Here is a 20,317-nt window from a genome sequence, read left to right as displayed (position 1 = left end):
ACGTCTATATAAAGAGAGGTTCGCAGCAGGCGCAGGTAGAGTGTTAAGCAGCACTGTGCGGACATATGTAGATACGTTTCAAACATACATCACTGGGCTGTCCTGAATGCGGCGGTCAAAACATATCAAGTAAGTGTTTACGTGTTGTTTTTAATTCAACATTGCCACACATTTGCTGATGCAACCTGCTTTGAGTGGATAGTCGTTTAACGATATGATGTTATTTTTATTGTATTGATACAAAATACTATTCCAGTCGGTCATGACAGGTGTCATGCTTGGTACGTTTCGAGGAAACGATCTCGGGGAAGATTCGTTTGACATGTCCTTTACAAAGTCAGCGAACCTGTCCACCCGATCCCGTCAGTCGCTTTGACGACAAGCATAGTCGTCTCTCAGCAGTCTTCACGCGTCACCTCTTTCTTACCAGGAACACGTCCCATTTTAATTCTGGAAACCCAAAAGTCCAGAAACTCTACGCTCTTTGCCCAGTCTCGGTTAAAGGTATTTACAAAATTAAACATGCCGTTTTCATGGGAACATACCAAGGAAGAAAAAATGAAAAAAAAATGTTTAAAAACTCAATATTTAGACTATGTCGCCCATGGGCCTGCCCATGGGCGAAGTGTGGCCCATGGGCCTGCCCATGGGCGAAGTCTGGCCCATGGGCAGGCCCATGGGCGAGAATATTTTCCTCTACTTAAAACTCATGTTTTTGTTTCGCAAATACATTTAATGTATTCATTCAAGTATCATGACACAAAATTTAACTCATTTTAACTTAATTCAACGATTTTATAGCGATATTGAAATATTTCGCCCATGGGCGAGAAAAAGGTTTGGCCCATGGGCGAGAATATGTTCCTTTACTTAAAAGTCATGATTTTGTTTCGCAAATACATTAAATGTATTTATTGAAGTATCATGACACAAAATTTAACTCATTTTAACTTAATTCAACGATTTTATAGCGATATTGAAATATTTCGCCCATGGGCGAGAAAAAGGTTTGGCCCATGGGCGAGAACATGTTTCTTTACTCAAAACTCATGTTTTTCTTTCGCAAATACATTAAATGTATTTATTCAAGTATCATGACACAAAATTTAACTAATTTTTACTTAATTCAACTATTTTACGGCGTTATTAAAATATTTCGCCCATGTTTTCGTCAGTCCCTTTCAAGCATCAACTAACTGTTTGCAAAGTATATTGTTTCATGTGAAATATACTTTATATTATATAATTACATTACTATTTAAAAAGGGCTTTTGGTTGGATGTTTCCTTTAGTTCTACAAATTTCACCTGTTTTACATATTGTAGCGATCTTTAATGAACCCGGCCTTACCTCTCAAAACGTTTTGACAGTTTATCATACGAATTCATGTGTGTGTACTCAAATTCATTGGAGTTATTTTCCACAACATTAAATTTTAGTTAGTTTCTATTTCATTTCCCATTTTATGTCCCGTTGATACATCACACTGGGCAATTACGTGACACTAGGTATGCAATATACAGGTACGCGTGCGCCTATTTTAATGAAAAAAACTATTCGTCTTTTATTGCATAACGTTTGGCTGAATATCTTACATTCTAACGAAATCTCGAAATAATTATATAATTACAAGTGTCGAACTGACCAGTAGGAATTATGTTTCAATGCGATTGAGGAAAACGTGAGTGAATATTGTGACACTAAAGCAACTTTTAACTGCATTGTCACTTTTGGTATGAAAATGGTAATAGTTAAGAAAAACGTAACAGCCTTCTTATGATAATTCTCATATTCGCATTAGTACGTTGTGTCTAATTACAGTGTCGGCCTTATTTACAGGTGATTCTACAATACTTGTTGTCGGTCAATTACAATCTGCCACACCACGCGTGAATAAACAGTTATGCAGGTGTTGCTGTGGGCAAATACCTAGCCTGTACATGTATATTTTTGTGGATACATGTATTACATATTTTCGTTGATATGTGGATATATTAAGCACCAAGACACAACAAATTTATGAAAGATGAATTTGTGCCTTGATATATATATTCAACGCGAACGAAGCTTGTATTTTCTCCGCGATCCTGATGTCTATCATCGTTTAATTGGTCATTCATTAAAAGTATGTTGTGAGGCGATATCAAAGGAGCCGCTCAATATACACAGTGTCGTCCGTTTGGCGTGAACTACCACCCTACCCTGTCAGTAAGAGCTATGTAATCGGTACACAAATATATTTGGTGCAATGTCAGTGTGGAAGGAGTTTGAATTACGTCCGCCAGTGGCCACAGAAAGTATAGTACCAATCAACAAGGCCAATGCCGTACTAATAACCTAGTGACTTGCGTAACAACGGCTGTCAATATGTCTGCTACATCTACCATACCATCATCCCTGTCACAACTGGCGTATTAACGGTTTATTCAAAATATTAATTGTAGAAATGTCGTTACCAGACTAACGTACGTCGTATTCAGTCCTTAACTGGATGTTACATTCCTTATATCAGTTAACAGCCCTGTTTGTGAAAATATTTACTAGACATAAGATTTAATGACTAATAAAATCAATTGTAAGACCGCATAGACCATAAAACCGAATAAAATATGTCTTGGTATCATCTCTTGTGTATTAGATGATGGCAATGACCTGAAATGTTATAACGTTAGATTAAGAAGGAGAAACATTAAAGTGTTTTACAATACTTGGAAACATGAGCAATAAGATGTAGCAACATAAACATGCATGGAATAGGGAAAAAGGATGAAAACAAATTGAAAATGATTTTAATACAAAATTAATCGAACTAAATAACTTGCCTGAACAGAAGGGGTACCCAAACTTGTTTGACAGTTATTCGTGTGTTGTAGACTGTCGAATGGGACTCATGTGTGTACGTAGGGTACGCATATCTATTGCAAGTTTTAGTACTCATACATTTTCTCTTTTTGTGTTTTGTTTGTTTGTTAGTTGTATAACGCCACACTTAGCAATATTTCAGCTGTATGACGGCGGTCTGTAAATAATCGAGTCTGGACCAGACAATCCAGTGATTGACATCATGTGCATCGATCCACGCAATTGGGATACGATGACATGCATCAACCAAGTCAGCGAGCCTGACCACCCGATCCCGGTAGTCGCTTCTTACGACAAGCGCTGTCGCCCTTTTACGCCAAGAATGGTTTGTTGAAGATCTTCACGGGTCTATTGAATGCAGGGATTTGTGTAAAGTCATTCAGACAGCATACAATGCCAACTAAAAAATTATACTCAGTGTCTCCGCAAAGTAATATAGTACGGTACTTAGAGTACATGTGAGATTATACTCAGATTAGGGAGATGTTTAATCCATATAACGTGTTATTATTCTACTTAACAATGTATTTAATGAAATGAATGCAAAACAAACTCAAAAAGGTTTCATTGACTACCCCTAGTCTTGACTTATAAAACAACTGCAACCCGACACAGATTAAACGCAACTTACAAACACAATCATAATCTGGTTAGTCTGTATCACTCAACGAGGCCGCTTACTCTGCCCACAGTATGACAGTATTGGGCAGTTCAGTAATTAGGAGCCAAATCCAGGCAGGTACGCTGGTCACACTTGACTGGTCTGACTGATGATTAGGTCGTCTGACAATTGGGAGTGAACCATAGCAAGAAGTATCTGCGAAACTATTTGCTCCTTTTATGGGACCGATTATTTTTATTACCATGGGCCTCGGCACAAGCGTAGTGTTGGAAGACAAATTATACATGTACATCCGATATGGTGACTGTTTTTCGCTATTCATATTCTAAATACATTCATAATACCACAACATTTTAGTACTCCTTGAAACTTTACAATCACTTCAATATGTACAATAGATTGAACGAGAACACTTGATATATTGCAGATTATTAAATCATTGTCTCTATTATCAGCCGCTACGTTTGTATCGTTTGCATTGTACAAAGAAATATTTTATCTGTCCTTTTGCAGATTTAGCCTCAGAATGTGCTCATTCGAATTAGGAACGAAAATAATTGCTTATCATGAGTATATATGATACAGTTAAAATTTACTTGTACACTGTAGACGTATTCACTTTAAAGTCGCATACGACCTTCGCGAGCGAGTTGAATGATCAAGGTTAATTGGAACGAAGTCTAGAAAGGGTTATAAAGTTTTATATTTGGTAATGTGTAGGTTTGTTAAATATAATTTTTTAAATTCCTTTTATTTCAATATGTAAAAACATAACTATGCGCTTAAAAACAGAGCTGACTTGATGGGAGATAGCCACCTCAGATTGTCTGTTGGACACGGTTTAACCTTACTGTGTCCTCACCCTGGTTGTTGTTACCGTTGTTATAAGGGATTAAGAGCTACGGCTCATTGCATTTTTGGTTACAGTCTGTATCACTAAAGTGGACATGTGCAGGTGAACTCTGTTCAATTAGTATATGAAATGCCCCAAAATGTGAACTCCAGACAATAATAACCTGAGGGTAAATCCACGTGCGTCTGCCTTTCCCCTCGTTCACCTTCGAAATCCTTGATTATTATATCATGCCAGAGTTCTGAAATTCAGTGACAATGTTGCTGAACAGTAGAATCTGATGGACGTTTTGTGCAGAACCTGTTTGACACTATGGGTTCCAGGACCACTAACACTCTGAGCTGAAAAAGTTTGGTCCTAACCGCACCCAACATCTACAAGTTTGTAAGCTTGTAGACATCATTAAGAAGTAATTAACAGTCCCATGCTGAGACCTTTCTCAAAATTCAGACCGGTGGCAGGCTGCCAACAAAGAGAAGAAAATATCGCAACCCCGACACGAGTGTGCTCAGTCAAACAATGAACTTACGACCGGCAGAAAACAACTCCAGTTGAGTATGCCGATGCTGTATCTCAGCCGTGTTGGCCTGAAAATTTAAACATGCTAATTAAATCCAAAATCGTATAAATATTTTTAATAGAAACCGTATCTTAATTTGTTCTTGCACTGCATCATATCGTGTATTTCATCTGTATATGTGTAATGTGTATATGTATCCATGACTACACTTATACCGCATATTCTGCAACAGACTATAATTAATCACCTTATTATTGTCTCTCCATTTACCATGGCTGACTGCACTAATACCCTTTTAACAGTGGACACCGATATCAGTATACATGTAGGCTTTTTGTTCAAAAAGGAATATGCAGGAAATTATATGTAACAATTAACTGTGTACTAATTACATGTTTGAATGTTATCAGTTTTACGTTCTGAGATACAGTGATGTAAGCATCTTCTAAAATCTTCTAAAAAAATATAATAAAATACAAAACTCTCTGCCGTAATTTTTTGTGGAAATCATTCGATCAAGTAAAAATGACTGCGTGACAAGACGAATCAAATATTTATACCCGATAAAAGAAACTGACGTATTTTAGGAACAGTGCTATAACAAGACATTTGAAATTTCTAACAAGCAGATACATTAGATACGTACAGTGACTAGACTACAGGTACGTAATCCGTATCAATCAAAGGTGTAAAAAAACTGAAAATCATATCTGTCGGAGACCTACCAAATTACCAAGTTTTATCATTACTATATTTATTACAATGCAAATACTTTAGTGATACATTTTTTAGAGGAGAGGGCATACACACAAGTATATTGCTTCCGTGTGTGAATGCAGGTTGTACTTGGTATCTAAGTTCTCAGTTTCATACCGGTTGTATAACTGAATTTGTATATGGAACCATGCGTACAGCATGACAATTACTTGCTATTCGTCAGTTTACAACACACATAACACGGTCAAACAATTTTAGGCACCGCTTTTGCGAGTTATTTAGTACAATAATGTTTTATTAAAATCTATTTCAATTTGTTTTCACCATTTTCCCTATTGACAGTCGTTGTTGCGTGCGTCACTAGCTAATTAGTACGGATTGACCTTGTTTATTGTTTCTATACTTTGAGGATTTCTGTGGCAAGTGGCGGACGTAATTCAAACTCCTTCCGCACTGACACCGCATCAAATATATTTGTGTACCGATTACATAACTCTAATGGACAGGGTGGGGTGATAGTTCACCGGACGACACTGTGTATATTGGGCGGCTCCTTTGATATCTCCTTCAAACATACGTTTATTGAATGACCCGATTAAACGATGATACACATCTCGATGAATATATCAAGGCACTAATTTATCTTTCATAAACTTTTTGTGTCTTGGTGCTTAATATATCCACATATCAACGAAAATATGTAAAACATGTATCCTAAAAAAAATAAACATTTTCAGGCTAGGTATTTGCCCACAGCAACACCTGCATAACTGTTTATTCACGCGTGGTGTGGTAGATCGTAATTGACCGAGAGCAGGTATTGTAGAATCACCTGTAAATAAGGCCGACACTGTAATTAGATACAACGTACTAATGAGAATTATCATAAGAAGGCTGTTGTTTTTTCTGAACTGTTACCATTTTCATACCAAAAGTGACAATGCAGTTAAAAGTTGCTTTAGTGTCACAATATTCACTCACGTTTTCCTCAATCGCATTGAAACATAATTCCTACTGGTCAGTTCGAAACCGCATGTAATTAAATAATTATTTCGAGATTTCGTTAGAATGTAAGATATTCAGCCAAACGTTATGCAATAAAAGACGAATAGTTTTTTTCATTAAAATAGGCGCACGCGTACCTGTATATTGCATACCTAGTGTCACGTAATTGCCCAGTGTGATGTATCAACGGGACATAAAATGGGAAATGAAATAGAAACTAACTAAAATTTAATGTTGTGGAAAATAACTCCAATGAATTTGAGTACACGCACATGAATTCGTATGATAAACTGTCAAAACGTTTTGAGAGGTAAGGCCGGGTTCATTAAAGATCGCTACAATATGTAAAACAGGTGAAATTTGTAGAACTAAAGGAAACATCCAACCAAAAGCCCTTTTTAAATAGTAATGTAATTATATAATATAAAGTATATTTCACATGAAACAATATACTTTGCAAACAGTTAGTTGATGCTTGAAAGGGACTGGCGAAAACATGGGCGAAATATTTTAATAACGCCGTAAAATAGTTGAATTAAGTAAAAATTAGTTAAATTTTGTGTCATGATACTTGAATAAATACATTTAATGTATTTGCGAAGGAAAAACATGAGTTTTGAGTAAAGAAACATGTTCTCGCCCATGGGCCAAACCTTTTTCTCGCCCATGGGCGAAATATTTCAATATCGCTATAAAATCGTTGAATTAAGTTAAAATGAGTTTAATTTTGTGTCATGATACTTGAATGAATACATTAAATGTATTTGCGAAACAAAAACATGAGTTTTAAGTAGAGGAAAATATTCTCGCCCATGGGCCTGACTTCGCCCATTGGCAGGCCCATGGGCCACACTTCGCCCATGGGCAGGCCCATGGGCAGGCCCATGGGCGACATAGTCTAAATATTGAGTTTTTAAACATTTTTTTTTCATTTTTTCTTCCTTGGTATGTTCCCATGAAAACTGCATGTTTAATTTTGTAAATACATTTAACCGAGACTGGGTAAAGAGCGTAGAGTTTCTGGACTTTTGGGTTTCCAGAATTAAAATGGGACGTGTTCCAGGATAATAATGTGCATATATTAATGCGCCAAAAGCAGGGTCAAAGGGATTTACATTCAAAGCAGGCCCAGAGGGCTATACAATGTTTCTAATGTTAGTGATGTGACTGGCAAGAATATTTTTCTGCGCTATAGCATGCATGACCTGTTTGACTCCGCACTTCATCAACGTATTTCTGTAATGACGTACGTGCTGTTGCTGGTTTTGTGAATCGGGATATCAAGATAGAAGTTAAGAGCATAGGTTTTCTCTCATGCGTGGCATTCGAACTGCTAACAAGCAAAATATAAAAGTCATTACTGCTATTCCACGGGCCAAGGAATAAGAAGCAATTGGCGACTATTTACATAAGAACATTTTGTGACTAGTTTATGTCCGTTACGGTTATTTTATCATCTGTCACGTAAACATGACGTAGAATCGAAAAGGTTTAATCAATGTTTATTCGCCCGGAGTTGGGTACAGACTGGCTAAAGAAGGGACTTAACTCCCACATTGTAACGCCACACTCAACTCGCGATCGCTTGCACCAATTTCATGACGGCGCTCTGTAAATGTCCGGACCAGACAGATGAGGTGAGATGAGGTGATATGGCGTTTAATGTCGCGTCCAAGATTATTGCAGTTATATAGCGACGTGCATGCACGTGTATGTGTGTGTGTGTGGCTGCTTGTACTAGTCCGGACTGATGCCGATTTATAGTGCTAGCACACTGAGATACCATGCCGCAGTTTAACATGAATACCCAACTCAGACACAGTATACTGACTCCGAGCCGACCAGTCCTTGTTTTAGCCCCTGACCAGCACCAGACAGGGTAACAACAAGTACCATCTTTTAACGTCTTTTGGTATGACGCGGCTGGGGATCAAACCCCGGACCTTCCGCTCTCCGGGCGGACGCTCTACCATTAGACCACGGAGGCGGTCCCGGACCAGACAGACCACTGATTGATATAATTAGGAAAGATCCACGCCGTAGACGTACGTGACCCGGTATTATCCACTAGGTCGCCTGATTCATTAAGTCATCGAAGTACCTGATCCTTAAAGGCGCTGATACACCCGATCCATTAAGTCGCCGAGCTACCCGATCCATTTAGTCGCCGAGCTACCTGATTCATTAAGTCATCGAAGTACCTGATCCATAAAGGCGCTGATGCACCCGATCCATTAAGTCGCTGATACACCCGATCCATTAAGTCGCTGATACACCCGATCCACTAAGTCGCCGAGCTACCCGATCCATTTAGTCGCCGAGCTACCTGATTCATTAAGTCATCGAAGTACCTGATCCATAAAGGCGCTGATGCACCCGTTCCATTAAGTTGCTGATACATCCGATCCATTAAGTCGCCGAGCTACCCGATCCATTAAATCGCTGATGCATCCGATCCACTAAGTCGCCGAGCTACCCGATCCATTAAGTCGCTGATACACCCGATCCATTAAGTCACAGATACATCCGATCCATGAAGTCGCTGATAGACTCGATCCATGAAGTCGCTGATACACCCGATCCATTAAGTCGCTGATACATCCGATCCATTTAGTCGCTGATACACCCGATCCATTAAGTCGCTGATACACCCGATCCATTAAGTCGCTGATACATCCAATCCATTAAGTCACAGATACATCCGATCCATTAAGTCGCTGATAGACCCGATCCATTAAGTCGCTGATACATCCGATCCATAAAGTCGCTGATACATCCGATCCATTAAGTCGCTGATACATCCGATCCATTAAGTCGCTGATACATCCGATCCATTAAGTCGCTGATACATCCGATCCATTAAGTCGCTGATACATCCGATCCACTAAGTCGCTGATACATCCGATCCATGAAGTCGCTGATACATCCGATCCATTAAGTCGCTGATACATCCGATCCATGAAGTCGCTGATACATCCGATCCATTAAGTCGCTGATACATCCGATCCATGAAGTCGCTGATAGACTCGATCCATGAAGTCGCTGATACATCCGATCCATGAAGTCGCTGATACATCCGATCCATGAAGTCGCTGATACATCCGATCCATTAAGTCTCTGATACATCCGATCCATGAAGTCGCTGATACATCCGATCCATTAAGTCGCTGATACATCCGATCCATGAAGTCGCGGATACATCCGATCCATTAAGTCGCTGATACATCCGATCCATAAAGTCACAGATACATCCGATCCATGAAGTCGCTGATACACCCGATCCATTAAGTCACAGATACATCCGATCCATTAAGTCGCTGATAGACCCGATCCATTAAGTCGCTGATACACTCGATCCATGAAGTCGCTGATAGACTCGATCCATGAAGTCGCTGATACACCCGATCTATTAAGTCGCTGATACATCCGATCCATTTAGTCGCTGATACACCCGATCCATTAAGTCGCTGATACATCCGATCCATTAAGTCGCTGATACATCCAATCCATTAAGTCACAGATACATCCGATCCATAAAGTCGCTGATACATCCGATCCATTAAGTCGCTGATACATCCGATCCATAAAGTCGCTGATACATCCGATCCATTAAGTCGCTGATACATCCGATCCATTAAGTCGCTGATACATCCGATCCATTAAGTCGCTGATACATCCGATCCATTAAGTCGCTGATACATCCGATCCATAAAGTCACAGATACATCCGATCCATGAAGTCGCTGATACACCCGATCCATTAAGTCACAGATACATCCGATCCATTAAGTCGCTGATACATCCGATCCATTAAGTCGCTGATACATCCGATCCATGAAGTCGCGGATACATCCGATCCATGAAGTCGCTGATACATCCGATCCATTAAGTCGCTGATACATCCAATCCATTAAGTCACAGATACATCCGATCCATAAAGTCGCTGATACATCCGATCCATTAAGTCGCTGATACATCCGATCCATAAAGTTGCTGATACATCCGATCCATTAAGTCGCTGATACATCCGATCCATTAAGTCGCTGATACATCCGATCCATTAAGTCGCTGATACATCCGATCCATTAAGTCGCTGATACATCCGATCCATTAAGTCGCTGATACATCCGATCCATTAAGTCGCTGATACATCCGATCCACTAAGTCGCTGATACATCCGATCCATGAAGTCGCTGATACATCCGATCCATTAAGTCGCTGATACATCCGATCCATGAAGTCGCGGATACATCCGATCCAAGAAGTCGCTGATACATCCGATCCATTAAGTCGCTGATACGTCCGATCCATGAAGTCGCTGATACATCCGATCCATTAAGTCGCTGATACATCCGATCCATAAAGTCACAGATACATCCGATCCATTAAGTCGCTGATACACCCGATCCATTAAGTCACAGATACATCCGATCCATTAAGTCGCTGATAGACCCGATCCATTAAGTCGCTGATACACTCGATCCATGAAGTCGCTGATAGACTCGATCCATGAAGTCGCTGATACACCCGATCCATTAAGTCGCTGATACATCCGATCCATTTAGTCGCTGATACACCCGATCCATTAAGTCGCTGATACACCCGATCCATGAAGTCGCTGATACATCCGATCCATTAAGTCACTGATACATCCGATCCATGAAGTCGCTGATACATCCGATCCATGAAGTCGCTGATACATCCGATCCATGAAGTCGCTGATACATCCGATCCATTAAGTCGCTGATACATCCGATCCATGAAGTCGCTGATACATCCGATCCATTAAGTCGCTGATACATCCGATCCATTAAGTCGCTGATACATCCGATCCATTAAGTCGCTGATACATCCGATCCATTAAGTCGCTGATACATCCGATCCATGAAGTCGCTGATACATCCGATCCATTAAGTCGCTGATACATCCGATCCATTAAGTCGCTGATACATCCGATCCATTAAGTCGCTGATACATCCGATCCACTAAGTCGCTGATACATCCGATCCATGAAGTCGCTGATACATCCGATCCATTAAGTCGCTGATACATCCGATCCATTTAGTCACAGATACATCCAATCCATTAAGTCGCTGATACATCCGATCCATTAAGTCACAGATACATCCGATCCATGAAGTCGCTGATAGACCCGATCCATTAAGTCGCTGATTCATCCGATCCATGAAGTCGCTGATACATCCGATCCATTAAGTCGCTGATACATCCGATCCATGAAGTCGCTGATAGACTCGATCCATGAAGTCGCTGATACATCCGATCCATGAAGTCGCTGATACATCCGATCCATGAAGTCGCTGATACATCCGATCCATTAAGTCTCTGATACATCCGATCCATGAAGTCGCTGATACATCCGATCCATTAAGTCGCTGATACATCCGATCCATGAAGTCGCGGATACATCCGATCCATTAAGTCGCTGATACATCCGATCCATAAAGTCACAGATGCATCCGATCCATTAAGTCGCTGATACACCCGATCCATTAAGTCACAGATACATCCGATCCATTAAGTCGCTGATAGACCCGATCCATTAAGTCGCTGATACACTCGATCCATGAAGTCGCTGATAGACTCGATCCATGAAGTCGCTGATACACCCGATCTATTAAGTCGCTGATACATCCGATCCATTTAGTCGCTGATACACCCGATCCATTAAGTCGCTGATACACCCGATCCATTAAGTCGCTGATACATCCAATCCATTAAGTCACAGATACATCCAATCCATTAAGTCGCTGATAGACCCGATCCATTAAGTCGCTGATACATCCGATCCATATAGTCGCTGATACATCCGATCCATTAAGTCGCTGATACATCCGATCCATTAAGTCGCTGATACATCCGATCCATTAAGTCGCTGATACATCCGATCCATGAAGTCGCTGATACATCCGATCCATGAAGTCGCTGATACATCCGATCCATGAAGTCGCTGATACATCCGATCCACTAAGTCGCTGATACATCCGATCCACTAAGTCGCTGATACATCCGATCCATGAAGTCGCTGATACATCCGATCCATAAAGTCGCTGATACATCCGATCCATAAAGTCGCTGATACATCCGATCCATTAAGTCGCTGATACATCCGATCCATTAAGTCACTGATACATCCGATCCATGAAGTCGCTGATACATCCGATCCATGAAGTCGCTGATACATCCGATCCATGAAGTCGCTGATACATCCGATCCATTAAGTCGCTGATACATCCGATCCATGAAGTCGCTGATACATCCGATCCATGAAGTCGCTGATACATCCGATCCATTAAGTCGCTGATACATCCGATCCTTTAAGTCGCTGATACATCCGATCCATTAAGTCGCTGATACATCCGATCCATGAAGTCGCTGATACATCCGATCCATTAAGTCGCTGATACATCCGATCCATTAAGTCGCTGATACATCCGATCCATTAAGTCGCTGATACATCCGATCCATTAAGTCGCTGATACATCCGATCCACTAAGTCGCTGATACATCCGATCCATGAAGTCGCTGATACATCCGATCCATTAAGTCGCTGATACATCCGATCCATTTAGTCGCTGATACACCCGATCCATGAAGTCGCTGATACATCCGATCCATTAAGTCACAGATACATCCAATCCATTAAGTCGCTGATAGACCCGATCCATTAAGTCGCTGATTCATCCGATCCATGAAGTCGCTGATACATCCGATCCATTAAGTCGCTGATACATCCGATCCATGAAGTCGCTGATACATCCGATCCATTAAGTCGCTGATACATCCGATCCATGAAGTCGCTGATAGACTCGATCCATGAAGTCGCTGATACATCCGATCCATGAAGTCGCTGATACATCCGATCCATGAAGTCGCTGATACATCCGATCCATTAAGTCTCTGATACATCCGATCCATGAAGTCGCTGATACATCCGATCCATTAAGTCGCTGATACATCCGATCCATGAAGTCGCGGATACATCTGATCCATTAAGTCGCTGATACATCCGATCCATAAAGTCACAGATACATCCGATCCATTAAGTCGCTGATACACCCGATCCATTAAGTCACAGATACATCCGATCCATTAAGTCGCTGATAGACCCGATCCATTAAGTCGCTGATACACTCGATCCATGAAGTCGCTGATAGACTCGATCCATGAAGTCGCTGATACACCCGATCTATTAAGTCGCTGATACATCCGATCCATTTAGTCGCTGATACACCCGATCCATTAAGTCGCTGATACACCCGATCCATTAAGTCGCTGATACATCCAATCCATTAAGTCACAGATACATCCAATCCATTAAGTCGCTGATAGACCCGATCCATTAAGTCGCTGATACATCCGATCCATAAAGTCGCTGATACATCCGATCCATTAAGTCGCTGATACATCCGATCCATTAAGTCGCTGATACATCCATTAAGTCGCTGATACATCCGATCCATTAAGTCGCTGATACATCCGATCCATGAAGTCGCTGATACATCCGATCCATGAAGTCGCTGATACATCCGATCCATTAAGTCGCTGAAACATCCGATCCACTAAGTCGCTGATACATCCGATCCATGAAGTCGCTGATACATCCGATCCATAAAGTCGCTGATACATCCGATCCATAAAGTCGCTGATACATCCGATCCATTAAGTCGCTGATACATCCGATCCATTAAGTCGCTGATACATCCGATCCATGAAGTCGCTGATACATCCGATCCATGAAGTCGCTGATACATCCGATCCATGAAGTCGCTGATACATCCGATCCATTAAGTCGCTGATACATCCGATCCATGAAGTCGCTGATACATCCGATCCATGAAGTCGCTGATACATCCGATCCATTAAGTCGCTGATACATCCGATCCATTAAGTCGCTGATACATCCGATCCATTAAGTCGCTGATACATCCGATCCATGAATCGCTGATACATCCGATCCATTAAGTCGCTGATACATCCGATCCATTAAGTCGCTGATACATCCGATCCATGAAGTCGCTGATACATCCGATCCATTAAGTCGCTGATACATCCGATCCATGAAGTCGCTGATACATCCGATCCATGAAGTCGCTGATACATCCGATCCATTAAGTCGCTGATACATCCGATCCATGAAGTCGCGGATACATCTAATCCATTAAGTCGCTGATACATCCGATCCATAAAGTCACAGATACATCCGATCCATTAAGTCGCTGATACACCCGATCCATTAAGTCACAGATACATCCGATCCATTAAGTCGCTGATAGACCCGATCCATTAAGTCGCTGATACACCCGATCCATGAAGTCGCTGATACACTCGATCCATGAAGTCGCTGATACACCCGATCCATTAAGTCGCTGATACATCCGATCCATTTAGTCGCTGATACACCCGATCCATTAAGTCGCTGATACACCCGATCCATGAAGTCGCTGATACATCCGATCCATTAAGTCGCTGATACATCCGATCCATGAAGTCGCTGATACATCCGATCCATGAAGTCGCTGATACATCCGATCCATTAAGTCGCTGATACATCCGATCCATGAAGTCGCTGATACATCCGATCCATGAAGTCGCTGATACATCCGATCCATTAAGTCGCTGATACATCCGATCCATTAAGTCGCTGATACATCCGATCCATTAAGTCGCTGATACATCCGATCCATGAAGTCGCTGATACATCCGATCCATTAAGTCGCTGATACATCCGATCCATTAAGTCGCTGATACATCCGATCCATTAAGTCGCTGATACATCCGATCCATTAAGTCGCTGATACATCCGATCCACTAAGTCGCTGATACATCCGATCCATGAAGTCGCTGATACATCCGATCCATTAAGTCGCTGATACATCCGATCCATGAAGTCGCTGATACATCCGATCCATGAAGTCGCTGATACATCCGATCCATTAAGTCGCTGATACATCCGATCCATGAAGTCGCTGATACATCCAATCCATTTAGTCGCTGATACATCCGATCCATTAAGTCGCAGATACATCCAATCCATTAAGTCGCAGATACATCCAATCCATTAAATCGCTGATACATCCGATCCATTAAGTCGCTGATACATCCGATCCATTAAGTCGCTGATACATCCGATCCATGAAGTCGCTGATACATCCGATCCATTTAGTCGCTGATACATCCGATCCATTTAGTCGCTGATACATCCGATCCATTAAGTCGCTGATACATCCGATCCATTAAGTCGCTGATACATCCGATCCAAGAAGTCGCTGATACATCCGATCCATGAAGTCGCTGATACACCCGATCCATTTAGTCGCTGATACATCCGATCCATGAAGTCGCTGATACATCCGATCCATTAAGTCGCTGATACATCCGATCCATGAAGTCGCTGATACATCCGATCCATGAAGTCGCTGATACATCCGATCCATTTAGTCGCTGATACATCCGATCCATTAAGTCGCTGATTCATCCGATCCATTAAGTCGCTGATACACCCGATCCATTAAGTCGTCTAGTATATCATGTGGATCAGTTATAAATACAGAACCGCAACATTAAATTTCTCGACTGCCGAAATATTTCCAAAAATTCTGCATCTATGTGATTAACCATAGCATATATTTTATCGAAAAACATGCATTGTCCCAGATGTTTGAAAAACTAATTATACTTTAGTCTTGAAAAAAAGAGATTGTCGGCCACCAAAAATACATTGTTGCAAGATTATGTTTTTTTAGGCTCGTTTGAAAAAAATCTGGTTTTGCAGATGTAGCTGAGCAAATTGTCGCTGTTAGTAACAGGCTCTATAATATACACAAAGAAAAAAAGTTAGGCACACCCCTATTTCTTAACCATGACAAATGGCAAAAATCATGGCATGGGATGACTGACCACAGGAGCTGGGCGATACCAATGTTATGGGATAGAACAAACATTGACAACAAATAAGGAAAATATTGGTGAGTTGTGATTGAAATTTACTGACAAAAACATCATGGTAACACAGGTACTGCTTTTGACCTTAGACAATACCTAAAAAAAGTATGGAGCTGCAGGATTAAGTAAACGTGTTACGTTTTATGTGAAACTGTTCCTTAAAGTCTGTACTTGACATGACACGTGAAAGAGATCAGAAGCGGGTATAGCCGCCACGTGTCCGGATGACGCATTCCACCCTCCGTCTCATGACTCCAGTCAGACGTTGGATCTGTTGATGGGTCAACAACAACCACTCCTGATGCAATGCTGCTTCCAATTGGCGTAAATCTTGTACAGGAGGATCTCGTGCCTGTATGCGTCGCAGCTTTGTGGTGATCTCTCAACAAGGGACGCTTTATGACTCGTCTAGCCTGACGGGAACGCCGATTTGGCAACCACAGCTGTTTCAGACGAGTACTTGTCAAAAAGGGTTCTCGGCGCATGAGACGAAGAAGGTCCCTGTCTTCGCGATGTGCCGTCACAGGAGGTCTTCCGGATCTTCGACGGTCCTGTACATCACCGGTCTGAGCATGTTCCTCGACAAAATTCCGACCAATGGCATCACAAGACATTCCAGCGTTATGCATGCCGATTATTTGACATCTTGTGGCGTTTGATAATCGCCTTCGTGCCATGGTCACACAATGTCATGGAATAATTGATTAAAACCGAGCTTACGAAAGCCTTATTAACGTTTGGATATACTGCTTTTTGAGATACTCTCGGGTAGCATGCTGCACGGGCATACCATGCATGGCACGTGAGCTTTCGTCACGCATGACTGATTACATCATCTTGAGAAAACATAATTCTTCCCGTAATTATATCTTTCATGACTCTTACAAATATTTGGACCAAACTATAATGAAATATATTAATTAGGGTGTGCTTAACTTTTTTCTTTGTGTATATATGTCAGTGCACACACGAATGTCAAGAATTTGTCACTATGTAATGCCTTGAAAGAGGCCAGTGCTTCGTTATTGAATACTGTCTGAAGATGCCAGTCGGTGTTTCAATCAGGCATATAACATGCATGTCAGGTTGCATGATAAAGACCTCGATTGCCCGCTCGTGTATAGGTACAGCCAGCATTTTAGAAACTGTCACATCACGTGTGTTTGTCAACCATAGGATGTACCTCTCAATCACACATCCTGTTCCAAGCTGGCCACAAATGCATTTTGATATTTTACGAGCGTTTCGGTCATTTTTTGCCACTGACAATTACGAGAAATAAATAGAGAATCGATAAGGCCATATTACTAGAATATGTTCGGTGCGGCGAATAAGCAAGGTGTAGATAAAACAATAACCCTTATCGTCAAAAGTACTTTCATAATGCACGATTAGCAAATTGTCAATAAAACATTTTCCGTTTATTTTTTATCATTCCGCATGCGTCCATTAATCTCAAAGTTAAGTTTACAAATAAGCGTGAGGAAATGAAGTTCTTGGTACTTACTATGTTGCTTCACAAGGTAAGTGAAAGATGCTTGACTTTTGCGCGTTACCGAAATGAAGTGGTGGTTTGAAACCATCGAAGGATGAGGTTCATTTGTCGTCTACTTATCAGTGATGTATTTAATCCTGGTTCATACCCTTAGGAAGCTTAACGCGGACACACCAAATACCAAAAAGATACGAAAATAAAACATGTGTGTCACACCTTATCTTGGTAGAGGGGCCACGGGTGGCTTTGTGCTCTAAGTTGCCGCAATTCTCAGTGTAGAATTGCGTCCCTTGGACACACCAGAAATCTATGATCGTGGGTTCGAATCCCAGTTCACCCCGATTCTGTTTTCACAGTTTTCAGCACCAAAGTGATGAACTTCTGAGACCTTTATCACTCAGAACATAATTTGTAAGTGTTGTAATGGGCATCTGTTGTCAACTTAGCATTACTGACACGCCCTATTCTTCAGAACAAGTAACATTTATAACAAGAGTGAGGTACTGACATATGGATTTGTGACAGCTGTCAAAATGATCGGTATCTTCAAGGCTGGATTAGGAATGGGTAAATATATACATCAGTTCACAGTGCTACTTGGGAAAAAGTTAGGTTTCAGGTGTGTGTGTGTGTGTGTGTGTGTGTGTGTGTGTGTGTGTGTGTGTGCGTCCGTGCGTGCGTCCGTGCGTGTGTGTGTGTGTGTGTGTGTGTGTGTGTGTGTGTGTGTGTGTGTGTGTGTGTGGATACATATTGTAACTGCATTTAATGTCAGACGTTTGAACTGCTCAACAATATTTAATAATAACTAAACGAACATAATTTGTTTCGTATTACAGGTACACCAGGTGGATAAAAAAGGAGATAATAACGATGAGGCTGAAAAACATGCAGTACTTGATATGTCCGATGATAATTCTTATCTCTTTAAACATATGTTATGTATTTGTGAAAACGAAAAGTGATACCACCAGGACATATTCGCCACATATACGCCTTGTGAGCAGCAAGCACAAGCGTTTTCAAAATACCTTCAGCACCTTCAGCACCGATCATGCCTTATCTGAAGCAGACACTGAAAGCCAACCTGATGCAGCTGCTGGCATTTCATACCCTGTGATCATCACGGAGGAGTCAAACAAAGAACCTACGTCTGCATCTGGATCTCAAGTTCGGCCGTTTAGGTGTAACAGCTGTTTCAGACACGACTTCATGTATCTCATACAAAATAAAGACATCTGCAGCGAGACGAATAATGACTCAGTTGACCTTCTAATACTCATTCTGACAAGCCACAACAATGTGTACAGAAGGAATGGCATACGCGCAACATGGGCTTCAATCTCCAGGAACAATACTGGACATGTGCGCTATGTCTTCCTACTGGGTGAAGTTCTTCGTGATCAGTTAATGGAAAACGTAAAGCTTGAGGCAATGCGCCATAAAGACATGTTGATGGAGGACTTCAGAGACTCGTACACCAATCTGACATACAAAACCATCATGGGTTTAAAATGGGCCTCCTTATTTTGTGACAATGCCAAATTTGTCCTAAAAACAGATGACGACATGTGGATAAATGTGCCTGAAATGATACGACTAGTCAAGCGCAATCATTTATTTTTGCAATCAGGTGCATTAGGAGCATGTGGACGTTTTGATGTGATAAGGGACAAGAGGTCCAGGGGTTACATTTCATTCAACGACTTTCCTGAGCCATACTACCCTGATTATTGTTCAGGTAGTGGCTATGTCACTAGTATGGCCGTTGCAAAACAGGTATATGACATATCGCGTCATGTACCGTTCTTGAAGTTTGAAGACGCATATTTTGGTTTATGTATTGACGCCCTTGGAACGGTGAACCTCAGATACCAAAGAGGATGTTTTTACACAGGTGACTATAGGAAAAACCTGTGTATTTTGAAATCAAAATATGTTTTAACATGTCATGGTGTGCCTTTACCATTAATCAAAAAGATAATGCAAGCTGAATGTTGACGTTGATGTTGCTACAATTGTATCAGGCCTACAACTTACATTAAACATCGAACTGGAACGATCACCACTGACTGTATTATAATTATGTCACTGTCTGCACCGATGATAGTGCACAATCTTTGCATAAGTTGTTATAAAACTTATATAACTTTAGAGGCTGCCGTTTTCTGTACGTACACATATCAGGGACAATAAATGTTGTTTGCTTTGTCATATACCATTTCTCATGTTTGAAAATAGACTACAATTCGCCTCACTCTATAACTGGAGACCGCCATTTCGA

General features: G+C 41.2%; 1 protein-coding gene across 1 annotated transcript; it reads left to right on the top strand.

Moving 5' to 3' along the window:
* Nucleotides 1–8: 8 nt before the first annotated feature.
* On the top strand, nucleotides 9–20,219 carry LOC124141917 (beta-1,3-galactosyltransferase 5-like). The gene is made up of 2 exons (XM_046510111.2): nucleotides 9–129; nucleotides 18,873–20,219. The coding sequence occupies exons 1-2, from the start codon at nucleotides 107–109 to the stop codon at nucleotides 20,032–20,034; spliced, it is 1,185 nt and encodes a 394-aa protein (XP_046366067.2). The 5' UTR covers nucleotides 9–106; the 3' UTR covers nucleotides 20,035–20,219.
* Nucleotides 20,220–20,317: the final 98 nt, after the last annotated feature.

The sequence above is a fragment of the Haliotis rufescens genome, unplaced genomic scaffold, assembly GCF_023055435.1.
Source record: "Haliotis rufescens isolate VD_foot unplaced genomic scaffold, xgHalRufe1.0.p SCAF_7, whole genome shotgun sequence".
Taxonomy (NCBI): Eukaryota; Metazoa; Mollusca; class Gastropoda; order Lepetellida; family Haliotidae; genus Haliotis; species Haliotis rufescens.
This window is presented reverse-complemented; position numbering and strand designations above follow the sequence as displayed.

Excerpts from the sequence above, each read along its gene's own strand:
- LOC124141917 (XM_046510111.2), top strand. The coding sequence starts at position 107 with ATGCGGCGGTCAAAACATATCAA. Across the intron at positions 130-18,872 it reads CGGCGGTCAAAACATATCAA|GTACACCAGGTGGATAAAAA; the intron begins GTAAGTGTTTAC and ends TTCGTATTACAG.